At 40.6% G+C, this 20,641-nt stretch overlaps 3 protein-coding genes across 3 annotated transcripts; all 3 read left to right on the forward strand.

Moving 5' to 3' along the window:
• Nucleotides 1-1,148: 1,148 nt before the first annotated feature.
• Nucleotides 1,149-8,793, forward strand: LOC106620093 (mitochondrial 2-oxodicarboxylate carrier). Its single transcript, XM_014238486.3, has 3 exons — nucleotides 1,149-1,640; nucleotides 7,779-7,961; nucleotides 8,046-8,793. The coding sequence occupies exons 1-3, from the start codon at nucleotides 1,416-1,418 to the stop codon at nucleotides 8,616-8,618; spliced, it is 981 nt and encodes a 326-aa protein (XP_014093961.3). The 5' UTR covers nucleotides 1,149-1,415; the 3' UTR covers nucleotides 8,619-8,793.
• Nucleotides 8,794-9,854: 1,061 nt separating this feature from the next.
• On the forward strand, nucleotides 9,855-14,774 carry LOC106620088 (uncharacterized). Its single transcript, XM_036359325.2, has 2 exons — nucleotides 9,855-14,083; nucleotides 14,145-14,774. The coding sequence occupies exons 1-2, from the start codon at nucleotides 13,195-13,197 to the stop codon at nucleotides 14,603-14,605; spliced, it is 1,350 nt and encodes a 449-aa protein (XP_036215218.2). The 5' UTR covers nucleotides 9,855-13,194; the 3' UTR covers nucleotides 14,606-14,774.
• Nucleotides 14,775-15,790: 1,016 nt separating this feature from the next.
• kz (putative ATP-dependent RNA helicase kurz) lies at nucleotides 15,791-20,114 on the forward strand. The gene is made up of 5 exons (XM_036359326.2): nucleotides 15,791-15,996; nucleotides 16,083-16,274; nucleotides 16,334-19,491; nucleotides 19,562-19,764; nucleotides 19,840-20,114. The coding sequence occupies exons 1-5, from the start codon at nucleotides 15,922-15,924 to the stop codon at nucleotides 19,920-19,922; spliced, it is 3,711 nt and encodes a 1,236-aa protein (XP_036215219.2). The 5' UTR covers nucleotides 15,791-15,921; the 3' UTR covers nucleotides 19,923-20,114.
• Nucleotides 20,115-20,641: the final 527 nt, after the last annotated feature.

Genomic DNA, 20,641 nt, shown 5'->3' on the forward strand with positions numbered 1-20,641 from the left:
GCCGGTTCTGTGACATGGAGCCGGACCCAGAACACCTGCTGCAGACGCAGAATTAAGGCACTTATACTCATGTTTCCAAATAGAGATCATATCGCCGCATTAGCACCTAGCAGTTACCGCAAATGCCAAGGAAGCTATTAGAAGCAATGCGCGTTGACGACCCCTAACACTCGCGGCAATGTCGAAGGTCAAACCGCGCTTTAGAGGGTGAGTCAAGCTTATTTAAGCGAAGAGAGCATCTTCACAATTGAGAGCGGAACGCTTTAACCTACGTTTTCTGTTTATATGTATGATTGTATGTGCTTTGGAACCAAGCGCACTCACTTAGATTTTAATATACAGGGTTTCTAATTAGATCATTGTTTTTATAAAAGACATTATAGCCTGACTATCAAAGTTGACTTTTAAAATTCGATACGGTCAACTCATGAATAACCTGGAGACCACGATAGATCCAAGCGACCGCAACAACAGACAGGGTAGTGAGCTAGGTTTGTGGGCGTTGAGTTGTGCTGACTTCGCGATTCCCACAAAAACCGTCGCTACGCACCGCAATCAGTAGGTAGATAGGTAGTGACCTCTTAGTTAGGTATTTTACCGAACTGATCCTTGCAAACTTTAGGTGAAGATCGGACCATCATAAAAATATTGAATAAACTTTGTTCTAAGAAAAGAGCTCTTTATATAAACCGCATATCAATCCTTATTGTGAGACCCTTTAGAAAGCAAGTAGAGAGTGTGATTGAGCGATTATAGGAATATTAATGAACAGCGCAGCTGCGGCAAATACCGCAGTTTTTCCAAAATATATGTATCTATGCGCTAATACACGCTCACCCACACCCACACACACACACGCAACCACACACATTTATGTAAATAACCATACATACACACACTGCCGTAAGTATCTGAGGAAATTCGCATAATTTGCATTGACACATAATGCCGGCAGCGCGCGCCGCGTTGCACACAGAGCGCTCAGCCGGTTGACGCGCCCCTCACCCAGCACATTTGCGAAGATTCTCCGCGAGCGCTAGCGTCTTATTGGAATTCTCCGTGTGCGCTTTCTTTGCACGCGCTCGCCGAATGATGCTTTGTTCGGCTTCAACGCGCGCACACACTCTTCGCCAGCACTGACTGCCAAACAACCAACGTCGGCCGGCAGTTGGACGGGTGAGCTCAACGCGACCGCAAGTGTACAAGATTCACTGAATTGACAGATTAAGTGTGAAAAGTGTTTAGCAATTGCTGCAAAGTGCGCAGGCGATTCACAACAGAGCTGAAGCAACGCGTAATTTGAAAGTCTGAAATTCCAAAATTGCTGCGAAATTTTTCAAATAAACAAAAAAACTGCGTTAAGTGAGGCAGACGAGCTTGTCGGCATAGCATTTGAAATTTTTGCACAAAGAAAAATGTCCGAAACACCCACGCAGCAAGCGCTGACGCCCGCCGTACTTGTGGCGCGCCAACAACACCAACAGGCGGAGACGCCAAAAGAGATTACCGCGCTGAAACGCGCTGCGCTGCAGGTGATGGCCGGCGGTTCGGCTGGTTTTGTGGAGGTTTGCATTATGCAGCCGCTGGATGTGGTGAAGACGCGCATGCAGCTGCAGACGACGACGAAAGCGCTGGGGGAGGTGGGTAGAGCGCGCGCACTGTTTGTGTAGACGAGTGTGAAAAACGATAGCACTGTGTGTGAGTGTGTGTGTGTTGTGAGTGCGTGAGGATCGCCAACGTTGTAGGCGCAGTTGTAAGAGCGCGCTTGTATGGGTGTGTGTGCCTCTGTATTTACAATTCTGTGCTAATTGACAAATTAAGGCTATTTTTGAATTTTATCTACGCCGAGCTGATGTAGATAGCGCTGATAAGATAAATAATTTTATTTTGAAAAGTTATCAGTAAAGCTTATTAAATTCTTGTTGATAAATTTAGAACAAAATAGACAAGTCGATACACATTTTATCAAGTTAATCCAAAAACTGTGTCAGACCTTTGAAAACCACCACATGGCATGAGCACATGTGCCAACCTCGCAAACTAAGACGCGCAATGCAGCACAACAACAGTTTCTTCCTGCTACGCGGTCCAACAATGTCAACATTGACATTGTCCTTAATCAACAATAGCCGCGAAAAGCCCCCAAAAGGAAGAAAAAACAAAAACAAAATGAAAGCAAAGCAGAAAAGTCAAAAGAGAGCATGTCAAATACGCGCGGTATATAGCAAAGTTGGTGAGAGCGGTTTTTGTTGTTAAGCGCTAAGCAAAAAAGTAAAAAAATCAAAAAATAAATAAAACCGCGCTACTTTCGGTACACAACGCCCGAATTTTTTCACAGATATTAGCGGGGCTGGTCAAAGGGGTGGTTGTAGTCAAGCGTATGAGCGATTTAAAATGCTAACTAACATGTTTACATAAGCAGTGACCGCCTCAAGTCAGTGACTTGTTGCATCATTTAACATCAAATGCAACACTGCAGTTGTCAACAAACAGCTGATCACGTTTTTGAGAGAGTTTTTGAGCCCAAATGTGCTTGGAGCAAAGTTTTTCTGTCATAAAACCCACGAAGAAACCAAAGATCTAAGCTAAAATGTTGCCTAGCTCTGCTATCACTTGAAATTGAGTTCGTACGAGTATAAGACCTATCCGACTTTGAACTTTGTTATTCCTAGGAAAGTTAGAGGAACGCCCAAAAATCGCTTGAGTTAATTATAACAGCTGTTCACTTTTTTGGGTAACTTGAGAGAGTATAGACGAGTATATGGAGAGTAAAGAAAATCAGGAAACTAAACAAAGGTTCATAGAATTATCAAACTGCTCTCGTAAGCACATATACAGTTTGGTTGAAAAGTTTCTGCGCGCGAAATGAAAAAATACTGTTTTTGTTACGAAATATATTTTTTTATGCAATATAATTTCCCTTAACTTCAATACACTTATGCCAATGGTCCTTCAATAGTTTTATGCCATCCCTATAATAAATTTCGGTTTTGCGGAGCTTACCCGTCTATGGCTTTAATAGCTTCTTCATTCGACGAAAATTGCTTTCCACGAAAAATTGTTTTTAGTTGTCTTACCTTTCTGTGGATAATCAATCAACAAAACTCCTTTTGCAACCCAAAAAAACTGTTGCCATAACCTGCATTGCTCATTGCTGTGACTTCGCCTGCTTTGGAGCTGCACAGCCAGCTTCAGTCCACTGTAAACGTTCTTGTTTCACTTTAGCATCATGGCGGTAGCTCCAAGTCTCATTCATTATTATAAAACGATGCAAGAAATTGGTTTTATTCCGCTTAAAACGCTACAAATAATGCTGAAAGATTTGTTTTCGTTCCAGTTTTTGTTGCATTGTTAACGTGTGCGGCACTAACTTTCCAAACAGCTTTTTCATATCAGTATAATACTCCATGTAAAATATGAAGTACTCTTTCGTCTGAGTTGCCCATGGCATTAGCAATTTCACGCTTAGTCAAACTTGGCTCTTCATTAACAATATTATGAACTTGCTCAATGATTTCTGATCAAGCCTAGTACGACCACGTTTAAATTCAGCAGGTGAGAACTCCTTATACAATTCTAACAATTGTTCATAAATTTCCTTTGCTTTTAAATCTTTCAAAACAAAGAATCTAATCACTGCGCGTTATTCAATTTTTCCATATTAAAAAAAATTCGCTGACACGTCAACTTCAAATGACTTGTAAACAAAGAATTAAGTGACAGAATGACTTGTAACTTTGCATGTGTGCTCACTACAGATGTACCTGCATGAGAAAAAAAAACTTGCAGCCAGTAGTGCTATTTCTTGGTGAGGTCAACCAACTTTTCAGCCAACCTGTATATATGGAGAGTAAAGAATGTCAGAAAACACATAAGTATGTACATACATATGTATGTTTGGATTTCTAAAACCACTTCAAGCATTTACATATTATATATATAAATAAAACACACATTAAGCTGTTCAAAAGATAAAAGCGTGAGGATACAGCGATAAGTTTCTGGGTGTAATAAAAAATTAAGATACATATTTTTATTAAAAGATAATTGCATTCTCAAACGTATAGTAAAAGGAAAATTATTTGAAATCAAAAAAAATTTCTCGATATTTTAAATAAAAGGCGTCGAATTGCGCGAAAAAACTGTTAAATAACAATTTTCAATACATTTTTGCTCATGTAACACCAGAAAAACTCTTGACAGATGCACTGAAAACGGTATTGAGTTGAGAACATGCTGCGAAGATACAAATGTATTTCCTACTTCAATTTATTTGCTTTTGGTCTAATAGAAACTCTGGTACATAGCATGAGAAAATCGATAAAAATACCCGAAATACACTCAAGATCAAATTTGACTCGGACTGCTTCATATAAACTGAAGCAATAAATATTTTTTCCTAGATTAAATAGTTAATAATATATCAGCCGATGGTATAGAGCTTCTTTCTATTAAATTGGTCTCTTTACCTTTCGAAAACTATGTAACGCATTCGCCAACTTTATTTGTTAAGTAAAGTTTAATCACTAAATTGTTTAAACTTCACGCTTGTTAAGCTAATTACTAACGGCGTGGCGCCCTGTGATGACGTTGCGCCAGTTGAGTATATTTATTGGAGCGCATGTTTGTGCATGCTGTATACTAAAGGGCATGACAAGGTCAACGGTAAATACATGGAATTTAGATATGCAATTTATGATTTGCTTGAAAATATAAATATGTACACACATACATACATATAAATGACTAAGTAGCAAAAGTAAAAGAAATATGTAATAAATAAAAAAGAAATAAGAAAAAGCATCAACAAACCCGAATAACCTTCACAAATAACGAAGTTTCCATACAAGAATTTGATTTTGAGCGTTTGATTTGTATGACAGCTATAGTTGTCCGATCTGAAGCTATCGTTTCAGCTATTAAAGCATTGCTATGGGCAATAATTCATGCCGAATTTCGTGAAGATAATACGTCAAATAAAAAATTTTTCCATACAAGCACTTGAAACTGATCGCTCAGTTTGTATGGCAGCTATATGCTATAGTGCTCCGATATCGACGGTTCTCACCAATTAGCAGCTTTTTAGAGAGAAAACGACGTGTGCAAAATTTCTGATTGATATTTCAAATGGTGAGCGACTAGTTAGCGTATATACAGACAGCTGGCGGGACAGACGGACATGGCAAAATCGACTTAGCTCGTCAGACTGCTGTTGTTATTGTTGTAGCGGCATAAAAGATTCTTGAAGTAATTTCGAGGAATGTTGTCGAGTTGACTGTCGGCTCCATTCCGGTTACTTAGACCCTATGGTGCTGGGAACAGGGTCACGCTGATCATTTATACATTATATATACCCTATATTATAGGGTTTCCGATGTTTCTTTCTGAGTGTTAGAAACTTCGTGGCAAACTTAAAAGTAATATACCCTGTCCAAAGTATAAAAAAATTTTTGAAAAATTATGCAGAAAATCTTTAAAAAAAAATGTACCAAAGGCTACAAATGATATGCAAATGTGGAAATATGTTCAAGTATTAGTGTATTCCTTTGCAAGAGCATTAAATAGAAATGAGTAGAATTGTTTGGTAGTTCGAAATGTTAAGTTTTATAGGTAAGAATTTAAAACATAATTTTTTGAATTCGAATTAAAAATTTTACGTTAAAGATTCTTCATTTTCACTTCAGAATGTTATTTAATTTTTTTCAACTTTTTATGTTTTTATTTTTTTTTTTAATTTTTTTAATTTTTTTTTATTTTTAAAAATTTTTTCTATTATTATTTTTTATGTTAATTAATTTCACTTCAATTTTTTATTTTTTTTATTATATTTGATTTTATTATAGTTTTTAAATTTTTTTTAAATATATTTTTTAATATTTTTAAAATATATTTTTTAATTTTTTTTTTTAAATATTAAAAAAAAAATTTTTTTAAATATATTTTTTTTAATAATATTTTTTATATTAACTAATTTCTTAAAGTTTCGTGTTAAGTTGCAGAATTTCTTTTGCACCCTAATGTGCATGCATACTTATTTAAACACATTGTTTTGCTTTTTGTTAATATTATTATATATTACTTCATTTTCCATTATATTTTGGGCTCGCAAATTCTGCTCAGAAATTATTTAAACAGCCACACTAGTGCTTAGTCCACTTAATATACATATGAATACATGTATATATGTATATATGCATGTAAGTATGTATGCAGCTAAGTGCTTATTAAAAAAGTAATATTTACAAACATACAACTACATGCGTAGACAGTTAGCACAACGGTACATGCTATCGCGTTATCAGCTTAATGAGCGCTCGCATGTCTGACACTTGAGCAACCGCGGCAGTGTGCCAATACACACACACACACACACACAAAACACTTCTAAAAATATCTACATACATACATCTATACAAAATGCAAGCAATATTGCACACACACGGGTAAAAATATATGTATGCCCGCTAATGCTTTTTTTATTGCCAAACAAGATTTCGTCAGTTTGCTACCCCCCACTTGCTGCCGCCCCTTTTCGACACCGCGCGCCTCCAGTGCGCGAAACCACCGACTGCTTAATATTTGGCGTGTGCATGACTTCATAAACAAAAAGCAAACAAAAGTACCCGAAATTGTGCACAACAAAAAATAATGCGCAGCTAAGAGGAGAGCAGCGGAGCAGAACGGGTGCCATAGCAGGATGGCTTTTTGGGTGGATAGAATATGCTGATAATATCCAAAAATCAGCATGATCAGCTGAGTCGATTTAGCCATGTGCGTTTGTCTGTCCGTCCGTCCGTCTGTCTGTCTGTATATACGCAAACTATTCCCTCAATTAGATATAGATAATTGCTTGAAATCTGCATGCTACTCGATTTTAGCCAAAGCACTAAAGGGTTAAATAATTATATTTGCTACTCGAGTCACAGCGATAAGAAGAGACTTCAGCAATGCGCTTTATATTGACTAAATGAGCGTTGTTGTTGTGCCATACATAGATCATCACGCTCATTAGTCAATGTAATAAGACGGCGCTCGGCATACGATAGTTGTTGTGTTTGGCTGCTTTTTGCATTTGATTTGCTAATAAGAATGGTGTAAGTAAAAAGAGCAACAAATTTGCCAATAAACAGTAATACCAATTGAGAGTTCAATACGCAAGGTATAGTATTGTATATTGTGTAAGTAGTAGTTTTGCATGCAAACGATTAAGTACCGTTATATGTGCTCTCGAGAGTTTCTTGTTAATTGCCTAAAAATAGCTTTCAATCGAAAGTAATGATGCTTCGAATGCGTCACACAGAAAAAATATACTAAATGTAGCCATATGTATGTATGTATGTATGTATGTACATATACATAATATGTATGTATGGTTTCTAAATAATTTCAAAGAGGCTTGTCTCATGACTCGATTTCCGCTGCTATTTTGCTGCTTGGAAGCAAGCGAAATGGGGCATATTAAATATGTTGGAAAACATTTTTTTTTCTGTAGAAATATGTACTTGTATTAGGGTGGGTTTTTTGAAAAAGGTTGTGGTAACATATATGAAGTTTGAAAACCACTTAGACCACCTTTCGACACCAGGCATTGTTAAGTCATAACCACCATACAAAAGTATATACCGGATCAAAGACCTCACCAACTAAGAAACCGTATACTTGAAGATCCTTAGCTCAAATCGTTATGGTTAGATTGTCTGTCCATATTTGTATAGCAATCCCTTTTTTATAACTCAGCGTATAATATCTCATCATTTTGTCTACCCATCTTTACACAGAGCCACTACAATGGCGTCTTCGATTGCTTCGCCAAAATGTATCGTCAAGAGGGTTTGTTCTCCTTCTGGAAGGGTATTCTACCACCTGTGATAGCAGAAACGCCAAAGCGTGCCATTAAATTTGTTTGTTTCGAACAAACTAAACCGCTATTTCTCTTTGGCGCACCAGCACCAACGCCACTGGTAAGTGTGAACTTATGAAACACACGTTCATTTTTTTTTTAGTAATTTCCATTTACATTTCGCATCAACTTGCCTACTTAATAGACATTCTCGCTGGCCGGTTTGACAGCCGGCCTCATCGAAGCCATCGCCGTCAATCCTTTCGAGGTGGTCAAAGTCGCGCAGCAGGCAGATCGCTCGAAAATGAAGGAGGCCGAAAGTACCTGGTCGGTGGCGCGACGCATAGTGAAGAACGATGGACTGGGTTTTCGTGGGCTCAACAAAGGTGTCACTGCGACTATGGGTCGCAATGGTACCTTCAACATGGTCTACTTTGGCTTCTATCACAGTGTCAAGAACTATGTTCCTGCCTTTGAGGACAGCACACAGGAGTTCATACGCAAGGTCTTGATCGGTTTCACATCCGGCACGCTGGCCTGCTTCATCAATATACCATTCGATGTGGCGAAGTCGCGCATACAGGGCCCACAACCGCAAGCGGGTGTGCTCAAATATAAGGGCACCTTCCGCTCCATTGGCATTGTGTACCGCGAGGAGGGCTTCCGCGCGCTCTACAAGGGACTCGTGCCGAAGGTGATGCGTTTGGGTCCAGGCGGTGCCATTATGTTGTTAGTCTTTGAGTATGCCTACGAATTTCTGCAGCACAAGCTCTTGTGAGTTCCCAAGTATTTGTGAAATTGCCTGTCTACTGCAGGAAAGCAGTATATACACAGCGACATGCATACATACATTTTGTACTATGCAGCTTATTTGATAAATTGTTTAAATTTTATTGTTATAATATCGCTAAATGGAAAATTTAATAAAAAAGTAAAATTTTTATTTTTTGTAAGTCTTATGAATTAATTTACTTTGCTAAACACTGTTTTACTTCATGACTTCTATGATGTCGCTGGCGAGTTTGGCGCAAAGCTTTGTATAATTAACAAATCGCTGCAATTTTCGCTCTTTGCTTCGACAGAAGACTTGTCTAATATCTTAACTGCCTTTGGTGTTTTGTTGTTGCTTTGTAATAAACCTTACAACCGGGTAATAAAATTCGAAACTGGTCTGCTGGCGCGCAGTGCAAAGGAGCCGGATACAAGGCGAGCTATTTCGTTTGTCTGGTGGTCTCACGGCTGCGCCAGGTCACTTTGGTGGCTCGAAGACAGATAACTAACTGGATCACTTAGTCTGCGCCGCGGTTATTGCTTTTTTTTGTTTTTTTACTTATTATTAAATTGGAGTACATCGCCGTTCAGGCATTACCGAATGGTTTGTGAGTGGCTGTGTGTAATTATCGATTACTTCGCGTATTTATGATTGTGCAAAAATTCACAGCTTATAATTATTTAGTCACTTTTGTTGTTAATATTGAAACTACATGATTTCTGCAAAGGTTTGCCAGTCTGCGGCCTTATTATTATTATGCTACTTAGCGTCAACGCGCTCTGCTGTCGGCCGCCCATTCAACCTGGTTGCTGCCGCTGCCAGCTGGCCTTAAGCGCACATTGTTCGTATATTCGAAGCTATGCCTTGTGTTTAGTGTATAAGATACATATACCTTTGCGCAAGGCGTAATAGGCGGAGTGGTCCTATTGAGCTGCGTAGCTCTTCTTCAGAATATCATTGCTTTCGCGGCTTTCTGCTTGAAGCAACTACTGTCATTTTGTAGAATTTTGTAGCGAGCAGTGAAGCTCGAAGTCTTCAACGTTGGCTATATATGACTATATTCTTGCGAAGCTCGCACAAAGCGTCTAATATTTGCTGAAGTGGAGTTCTCAGCTATTTCCTTTCACAATTCACTAGTTGTGATTCCATTTTGTCTGAGTGTTTCATGAAAATTTGTAGATTTAAAGTGAAAATCGCTGTTTCCTATGAAAAATACGAGCGCGAACGGTTTTTTGGTTAGTGTTGCTATAAAACGTTCTCGTGCGTCTTCGCCAGTATTTCGTTAAATCTACGCGTGGAATCTTATGCATAAATACTTTTTATTATCGTATAAAGACACCATTAGCGTCTGCGTTTAACGGTTTGGATGAGTTTTATTTTCTTGGCAGTCTAAGGCCGCTTGGAAAAACTGACAGCACGTTTTTTCCTTAGTTACAAAGCAAAATAACGGGTCAATAAGTGTACTGCTGTCGTTAGGTTAGTTTAGGTTAGGAGGTCGTTCCTATCCTAGGTTCCTAGGATCACACTTGGCCAGCTTAAACGCCAGTCCGTTATGGTAATTAAAAATTCTTATAAGCTGGATCGAAAGACCCTTACATGCCGACCAAACGTGAGTAGTACTGCGCCGTAATGACTACAACCTTGGTTCCTTGCACTTTACGGCTCTTAAAATCGCTGAATAACCAGTTTACCAGAAAATTGATTGTTTTGCATTCAAAAGTGAACTGGCTTTCAGTTTTTGTTGTGCTCAAGCAAATAAAGTAGAGCTGTACCATATATTCTTTCAGCTTTTTCTCCTACTAATCATTACATTTATTGATAAATTTATGCAAATAACCTTAAAATAGTTTGAAAAATATTTGAAACGCAGCCGAACGCTTTGAGGCTTTGATTTAGGCTTTCTGTAAGTATTGCTCATTAGTTTAAATTTAAGGTCGCGCAAGTTTTCGCACTCGGTAACTGGTACGCAGTATACTGTTACCGCAACGAAGCGCATTAGGGTCAAATACATACATAGTTCGTACTGGCCTTCGCCGGTTTGGCGCACGTAATGCTTCTAAAGCGCAACTTTTGCCAAAACCCGCACAGACATTTCAATAATCCATATCTCAGCAGGCCGGACAATTGCAGCTAGCGCTTAGCGCTTAACAATTTGATACACAACAAACCAGTATTTTATGCTAAATTCGAAAGTGAACTAAAATGAAAACAAGCAACTGCTTCTAGATAGCCGCGCGCTGCGGCGCCGACTGCTGGCGCTCAAGGACATGCGTCGCGCTGTTAGACGCGCGGTCGGTTGTAGGCTGGTCCAGCAAGTTGTTAGAATGCAAAAAGCGCACGGTGTTGTGGCTAATCCTAGACTTAAGTATACGCAAACACACACACACACACCTGCATGCTTATCTGTGTGTGTGTGTGTACATACATACATGTGTATTAGTTATTCAGCCATGTTTGTCTCTGCTATTTCGTGTGTAGTTCGTCGTATCTCTTACAGCTCAAAATGCTGTCCGGCCACTTTGAAGTGGAGCAAATTGGTTCATTTGAAAACTATTCTGCGTTTTTTTTTCTGTGCCACAAACTGTTGCATGACTTCATTTTCGTTGGTTTCATAACACTTTTAGCTTTCATTTGCAATTCAATTAGCGTTCCTAACGATCTTTGTTGATTTATGCCTGTCAGCGTTGCCGTTATGGCATGTCCAACAGCTGACGAATGCATAACTTTGAACTCTAAGACGCGTCGTGTGTTGAGAGTATAGCAAAGATAATAAAGTGACCGTTTGTGGCTAGCCGATTTGCGCCGAATTGCGCCGAATTGTGTTCGTTGAGTTTGGCAAAATCAGCTGTTTTGCTTACGTCATAATAACAGCTTTTTATGCAAATATTATAATAGGTTAGGTTAGGTTAATCTGGTAGACTACTGAGCTATGCATAGATCAGTTTTGTTCTTTTGCGATGCCAGTTGGAGTACAGTTACGAGTTTCATGTGGAGTAGTCATCCTTAGGAATGCCAGCGCTTGACGCGTATTTCAATAGACTCTGTGGCCTCACTATCGATACCTTTTTAAGTGTCTCATACGTAGCCTTGTCAATGCGGTACAAATGCACAAGAGATGCTTCTTTGTTTCTCTGTTGCCTTGCTCTTGACATTTTTTGCAGTCTTCTCGATCTGTCAGCCTCAATTTGCAGGCGTATGCCACCAGCAAATAGTTGCCAGTGAGTATACCGATCATATTCCTACAGTCCCTTCTATCGAGTGCCAGTGGAAATTTTGTATACTTCCGTTCTACCGTTTTTTACACATGACTTTTGCTGTTTTGCACCCAGCTAGAGCGTAAGATATATTATAACTATTTTAGCCATTTTTAACCAAAGAGCTTAGTTACTCTGACCTCTGTAGTAATCTAGAATATAGATTCTCAGTGAGCTTCAGGGGTGCTTGGTTATTATTTACGCATTTAATCTTACGCTAGAGAGTCGGAATACCGAAACAAAGTCTCCTACCTTTGAGGCTAGAGATCATCTATCAGATAGGAAAAAATAACCTTCTATATCTGGAAGATATACGGAAGGATCTTATATATATATATGTATGGCGGCAGGAGAACGACTGTGAAGGAAGAGAGCGAGTATTGTCAGAGAGTGATTGTTTCACTCATATACGAGAGCATATGTAAGTAGATTTTATCGACTGGCTTCTGGGAAAATTTAAGTTGTGAACTTATGGTAGTAAGAGGGAAGCACACCTTTTTTTTAGTTTTGAGAATCGAGTTTGATAGGCAGATTGAGTTCCGCACTATCCTTAAAGGCTTTTTTTTACAAGTTAAGCCGAGTGTAGTTGATTTCCTCATGATTTACAAAGCTAAACATTGGCTTCAACTATAGTGTAACCAAAATACCAAATCTCCATTCATGAGAAAGTTCAGAACAAAAAAGACAGGAAGCAAAAATTTGTGTTATTGAAGAGATAAAAGAAATATTCAACTTTTCAGGCATTCAATTGCATATTTTCTGCCGCACTCCTGGCAGCAATAATTTAATAAGTATTGAAATGTTAACTTTACACATGTAATTACCAATAATACCACGGTTTTACACACAATATTTATAAAAATAAAATCAATGTTCCGCCGCAGCAAAACGCTTGCTAGAAAAAGCACTACAGGAAAATGCAAATAATATTGCTCGCTTGTCGTCGCTTCTATGTCAGCGGCAGCAGCGTTTTCTACGACCGACCGTATGTGTTGGTCTAAGCTTTTTTGCCATGCGTCCGCATGATATAATAACGGATTGAGCTGTGAACTCGTTTTACTAGTTGCCGCACGCCACAGCAATTGCTACAAAGCTGCTGCACGCGTACCTTTAGCCAAAAATCTCCACAAGCCAAGCGCACAGTTCTTTGTTGCATGCCGCAACAAACGGTCGTTAGCTCCCTCGAAACGCTGTTAAAGTTGAAGAGTGCGCGCGTAGCACTAAAACATTGCATACATTGTGTGAATTGAACAGAAAACGCACACCGTTAGTCGGCGCAACTTTTGTATTGAGTTAACGCTTCGCTCTAAGCAATTTTACCGAACATAATGCGCGTCGTACGCATCCTTTTTGGCGTCGCGTTCTTTGTCGCCAGCTGTGCTGCATATGAGTTATTTGAGTTAAGCGCAGCTGCAAACACAAAACTCAACTTGCAGGAGCGTAGTCGGCGCAGCTTTGATGTGGGCTGGCTGCTACGAAATTTGCTGTTAAATAGCGCCACCGCTAGCGATTTGAAGTCGAATATGACGCGCACCATTGCCGCATCTAAACTACAACCACCACCGCCAACAACGAGGCGACCGAGAACAACGCGTCCGCCAACTACACCGGCACCGGCACCGCCTCCACCACCGCCGCCGCCATTCAATCCGTTCTTTAACAAGTTTGCTTTATTTGCCAGCTCGTCAGATTTGTGGAACCCAACAATGCGCCCCACAACCACAACTACTACCACCACGACCACTGAGGCGCCTGAGACAACACCACCACCGCCTCCGCCTCCGTCAAGACGTCCGCGTCCACGCCCAAAACCATATCCACGTCCACCTGGTTTCAATAGACCACCATACCCTTATGACTATGACTCTTTTTATCCATCTGGGTTTGATGGCTCTCTGTCTCGCGGTAACCCGCGCTTTGGTCCTTTGGATTATGATTATAATGATGCGTCAACCGCACAGTCGGCGCCACCACCGCCACCACCAGCACCACCATCTGCGCCACGTAAAGCCGCACGCAATCGTCAACGCCCTGCAGCTTCACCGCCAGCGCCAACCCAACCGGCACCACCACCAATGCCACAAATTAGGCGTCGACCAGCAGCAGCATCAGCAGCACCACCACCGCCACCAACTAGGTCTCGACCACCGGCATCAGCACCTGTACCGCCACAACCACAACGCGATCGGCTTTTGTATCAGTACGCGCCACGGGATGGTAAAATACGCCAACTTCTAATTAATTGTCATAAGATTGGCTTCACAAGCTCACTTTGCAGATACCTTTTACAATGAAAGTAATGATGATGTAGCCGGACCACCGGAAGACGCACCCGAAGCAGATATTCCAACAGAAGATGAAGACGACAATAGTAATGCAGCACCGGCGAGCGCTGACGCGACGAACGGCGTTGTAGGCGATGAAAATGAAATACCTGAAAGTGATGATGATGTTGGACCACCGCCCGAAGTTCTATCACCTTCCTTTGGTCGGCGTCCCAACGCAAGGCCACCGCCCTCGTCACCTTTTGCGTCGCCATCTTACTATGATGCAATTCCCTCTTCTCCATATAACTCCGGTTCCTTTAACGCTGGCTCGGGATTTAGCAGTTCCTCTTTCGGCTTCAATCGTGCTAGTCCTGCTAAGGGTGCATATCAGTTCCGTGATGCCTTCTCTGATTTTCAAACCAGCTACGACGGTGGTCACTTTCAGCCAAGCGGCTTCGGTTCATACAAATAGTCTTTTAATTAGGTGTGTAATATAATTGTTTAGTTTATTATGAACTTATTTGTTAGACTATGTCTTATCAGAGTTTCACTGTACTTAATCCTATGTACTTTTTTTGTTAAATTTATCAAGCATGTATTTTGTAATTTGTTAAGAAATGTTATAATAAAAATGCATACAAAATTCTATTTATATACTTGGTTGAAGTTTAAGCTTTTTTCAATCGCAAGAATTCACAACAACAACGAAAATATTTTAAAATATTAACTTTCACATAAACAAATTATGTTTCGCGAGTTCAAAAATTAAGCTAGTCAAATGTTGAGCTTTCAAATTGGTTTAAGAAAAAATCAAGGAGAACTGGATTTTCTACGCTTTTCCATTGTAGTTGCAGCATGCAATGCATTTACCTTTAAGTATATATGCATACATGTGTGTGCGCTCAACAACAATAAAATTTTATACACTTATATACAGTTTACAACTTCCGTTATACCCAGGTGTTTGATTTTAATAGGGCAGTAATTGAATGACGCCGCAAAACTAGCTACGTCTGCCTCCGTGCCATCGGCACTAGACCTTGACTCCTAGAAACACTTGAGAAATAATTAACACGACACAGATACTTCAATCTACGCATAGACAGGCACAACAACTTGATTTATAGATTTCGAAAATATTAATTAGCACAAAGACTTATAATATATACAATATTTTAATATTTTAACGCACGCACTAAAAAAGCAGTTAAATTCGTGAAACTTCAAGTCAAACTGTCAAACGGCTACGAATGGCAAACGGAAGGAAATGCAGGTTAGGTCAGCAGCAAACATTACCGAGATCATACAAGGTTACCCAGTCATCATGAATGCGTGTGCAAATAAATTTATTTAAACTATTGTATATAACTGTAATAAGTTGCAACTTAAAAAAAAGTAACATTTGTAGTAAGCACACACATAAAAACGTATTACTTTAAGCACTCTCTAAATTATTTTAAGATTAATATAATAATTAAATACAATAACGCTGTCAGTTGAGTCACCCTGTGTGCTCTCCAGCGTACAAAAATCACGCTCTGTTTACATTTTTTTAACGTTTGGCGAATATTTTTCTTATATACTCTTTTCGATCTTCCTCTATTTTTTGTTTTGTTCTTACGTGCGCTTCTTTATCATCACTTTTGTTACGCGCTGCCATTGCTATGTCAAAATACGCAAAACGGCTGTCACCACGTGCAACAGCTGGACGCATGCAGAGAGACGAAACAATTCCATACGAATTTTTAGTGCCAATTTGTTTAAATATTAAGATAAAATACAGTGAAAATGGGTAAAAAAGTGTTTAACGCCAAGGCGCGTCAGAACCACAAAACGCTGGTGGACAACTCGGCAGTGAAGAATGTAAGTGCTGGCAAAGCTTTGTGCCTATGAAATGTTATGTGCACAAATATATAACTTGTGTTTTTTTTACACTTCCAATTACGCAGATCAAAATTGAATGGGCTGATGGTACTGCAGAAGCGGGCGCTGGCTATGATGACGCCAATGCATTGGCTCTGCCCTCGCAAAAGCGTGCGACCAAAGTGCAATTAGATAAACAGCAACATGTAAAAATTCTAACGAAGAAGCAACGCAAACACTTGCAACAAATTGTGGACAAAAAGAAGAAGAAGGAGGGCGTGAGTACTATTTAAACGCACTTTGAGCTTTAAACATTTGACTTGCATTTTATCAACAGCGCGCCGAATTACTACAAGCCTTAGCCAGCGTGCAAGTGTCTGAGCAAGAGCTGAGGCAGTATACATCCATCAGTCAGGTGCAGACGGTGGGCGTGAAAAAGTTACAGACGCTTGAAGAGGTGCTGGCAAAGAAACAGCAACGTCAAACAGAGCAAAGTAGCAGCAAAGCAGTAGGAAAAATAAGCGCAATCAAAGGCGCAACGAAACGCAAACTGCTTATAGAGGATGAGGAGGCGCTGGCAGCAAAAAGACGTGACCCTAATGTGGTGAGTCTCGAAGAGATTGAGGACAGTGAGAGTGATAGCGATAGTGAAAGTGAGAGTGATGCTGAAATGGCGGAGGAACCAAATAATACAAGTGTTAAAGAAAATGTTGAGGATAGTGAAGAAAAAACTGAGGAGCCAGCGGAAATGCCCTCAACATCCAGGAAAATTACAGATAAAGATAGTGCTAATGTCAATATTGCAGCGAAAGCTAAAAAACCTGCGGTACCAATGCGTACCACAGTCTACGTGCCCGTACATCGTGATGCGGATGTGCAGGCAGCGCGCCTTAAGCTCCCCATCTTAGGTGAAGAACAAGAAATAATGGAAACGATTAACGAGAATCAAATCATAATTGTGGCTGGTGAAACTGGCTCTGGTAAAACTACACAAATACCACAATTTCTTTACGAGGCCGGCTATGCGCAGAACAACAAAATTATTGGTATTACTGAACCGCGTCGCGTGGCCGCCATAGCCATGTCCAAACGTGTGGCGCATGAAATGAATCTCAGCGAACAGGAGGTGTCCTATCTGATACGTTTCGAGGGTAACGTCACGCCAGAGACGCGCATTAAATTCATGACGGACGGTGTGCTGCTGAAAGAGGTCGAAAGTGACTTTCTATTGCACCGCTATTCGGTCATCATATTGGATGAGGCGCACGAGCGCAGTGCCTACACCGATATACTGGTCGGGCTGCTGTCGCGCATTGTACCGTTGAGGCAGAAACGCGGCGATCCACTTAAATTGATCATCATGTCTGCCACATTGCGTGTGGAGGATTTCATAGGCAATCCGAAGCTTTTTAAATATCCGCCGCCGATGCTGAAAGTGGAGGCGCGTCAGTTTCCGGTCACCGTGCATTTCCAGCGACGCACGCCTACAGATTATCTGCAGGAAGCTTTCAAAAAGACTGCTAAGATACACTCTCAACTGCCTGATGGTGGCATTTTGGTGTTTCTAACGGGTCAGCAGGAGGTGAACACGCTGGTGCGCAAGCTGCGACGCACTTTTCCATATATCAAAAAGGTGGATGAAAATAAAGGAGCGGAAAAGTATGGAAAAACTGCGGACAACAAAGCGGAAAATAACGCTGATATCTCCGGCGAACCCAAAGAAGAAGCTAAAAAGATGGACGAAGCTGATGAAGACAGCACTGAGTTGCTGGGCACGCGCGACGATGACGATTCTGACATTGAATTCGATATGAAACGCGCCATACGCAGCGTGAAAAAGTCGAAGAAGAAGTTCATGTCACAAATTGCGTTGCCGAAGATTAACCTTGACGACTACAAACTGCCGGGCGATGACACAGAAGCCGACTTGCACGAAGCTCAAAATAGCGAGTCCGAAGCCGAAATCGTTTCAGACAATACCGATGAGGAGGATGATGCGGATGGCGATGAATACAACGCTGCGCATATAGCCGCTACCAAAGAGCCGCTCTGGGTACTGCCGCTCTACTCGCTGCTCTCGCCGGAGAAACAGAATCGTATTTTCCAACCGCCACCAGAGGGCTGTCGTCTCTGCATAGTCAGCACAAATGTGGCTGAAACGTCGCTGACTATACCGAATATTAAGTACGTCGTGGATAGCGGTCGCCAAAAGACGCGGCTCTACGATAAAATCACCGGCGTTAGCGCCTTCGTCGTCACCTACACGTCTAAAGCCTCAGCGGATCAACGTGCTGGTCGCGCCGGGCGTGTAAGCGCTGGCCACTGCTATCGGCTGTATTCGAGTGCGGTTTACAACCACGACTTTTTGGACTTCAGCCAGCCAGATATACAAAAGCGGCCGGTGGACGACCTTATGTTGCAGATGCGCTGCATGGGCATCGATCGTGTTGTGAATTTCCCCTTTCCCTCACCGCCAGACACAGTGCAGCTGCAGTCGGCCGAACACCGCTTGGTTGTGCTTGGCGCGCTGGAACGCATGGAGGCGCTTAAAGAGGGCAAGGAACTGCCACCGGCTGTCACCAAACTTGGCCAAGTCATTTCACGTTTCCCTGTTGCGCCGCGCTTCGGTAAGATGTTGGCGCTGTCGCATCAGCAACAACTCCTGCCGTACACTGTCTGCTTAGTGGCAGCACTATCAGTGCAAGAGCTTTTGATGGAGGTGGGCGTAAGCGAACATGCGGAAGACGGTGACGACGGCAACGCATTTGCGCGCAATAAGTGGCACAAGAAGCGCATCAGTTGGGCTGCCACCGGCAATTATCAGCTGCTGGGCGATCCAATGGTGCTGTTGCGCGCTGTGGGCGCGGCAGAGTACGCAGGTTCACAAGGCAAATTAGCGCAGTTCTGCGCCGAGAATGGACTGCGTCCGAAAGCGCTGACGGAGGTGCGCAAGCTGCGCGTGCAACTCACTAACGAAATAAATTTAAATGTGACCGGCGTCGACTTGTGTGTAGACCCGTCAATGGCGCCGCCTACCGACGCGCAAGCGCGCTTCCTACGACAAATTCTGCTGGCCGGCATGGCTGATCGTGTGGCGCGCAAGGTGCCACTAACCGATGTAAGCGATAAAGAGGAGAAGCGTCGCCTCAAGTTCGCGTACAATTGTGCCGATATGGTGGAACCGGTTTTCATGCACTCCTCGTCGGTGCTGCACACAAAACTGCCCGAATGGGTGGTATACCAGGAGGCGTATGAGACGCAACATGGTGATGGCACGAAAATGTATATGCGCGGTATCACCGCCATCGAGCCGGAATGGCTGCTGCTATATGCGCCACTACTCTGCAATATACGCGACATCAAGGAGGAGCCAATGCCGCGCTATAAAGAGGCAGATGGTAAGGTGTATTGCTTCGTGGACGCGACATTCGGCAAGGCGGGTTGGGAGCTGCCGCTTATCGAGGTGGAAATGCCGGCGGGCGAGAAAGCTTGCAGGTGCGCACGTCATTTCTCTATGCGCTTACACTCTTAATTTACAATTTATTTCTTATTTATATATTTGCAGCTACTTTGGCGTTTTCCTGCTGGACGGTCAGGTTTGTCCCGCTTTGGCCACCTATAAAGGGAAGTTGAAGGCCACGCCGCCCTCGCTGGTGAAGAGTTGGTCGAATCTGAACGAGAGCGTGGTGCGTTTCAAGCGCGCGCTTAGCAGCAAGCAAATAAATACGCGCGAGAAGCTGCACGCGCAGTGGGCGCGCAATCCTAACTGTAAGTGTTGCATGTAGAAAAACGTAATTTATTTTTTATTTAAAAATATTACACTTTTGTTGAATATTTTCGCAGTTTTACTCGAGGAGTATCAGAACATGCTTTATGATGTTTCCATTGCGGAATTGTCGCCCAAATGGCCGCCATTGGAGAGTTGACCAATCTGAAAAGATTGGTATTGACTGCTTATCGTTAGTTATATGGAATATTTTGAACATTGCTTATTCTGTAAAATACCTTCTCAGTTAAATATATAATGAAAATGTTGTAAAAATGTTTGTAAACCCCCATTTTTCCAAACTGAGGGAATTTAAAAATTCAAATAATAAAAATTATGTGTATACATATTATATATATATATTTTTTTTTAGTTAAAGGGAACAATATAAAAAAAATTTAAAAATTAAAAAAATTTAAAAAAATTATATATGTAAAAAATGAAAGAAAAAATCATTCAAAGAAATTTTTTTTAAATATTAAAAAATACTAAAAAACTATAAAATAAAAATATATTAAAAATATATACATATGTATATAAAAAATGTACATCAAAAAATTAAATAAATGAATATTTATAAAAACTAAAGAAAAAATATATAAAAAATTAAAAAAAAAAAATTTAAAAAATATATATATATATTAAAATTTTATAAAAATATATAAAGAATTAAAAAATGTAGATAAAGAATTTAAAAAAATATATATGTATGTATAAAGAGTTAAAGAAAAAAATATAAAAAAGTTAAAAAATAAATTTAAAAAAAATTAAAAGAATATATAAAAAATTAAAAAAAAAAAATTTTTTAAATAAACAAAATTATAAAAGCATATATAAAAATTTAAAAGATGAATATAAAAAAATTTTAAAAACATATAT

Source organism: Bactrocera oleae, chromosome 5 (assembly GCF_042242935.1).
Source record: "Bactrocera oleae isolate idBacOlea1 chromosome 5, idBacOlea1, whole genome shotgun sequence".
In the NCBI taxonomy this organism is placed as follows: domain Eukaryota; kingdom Metazoa; phylum Arthropoda; class Insecta; order Diptera; family Tephritidae; genus Bactrocera; species Bactrocera oleae.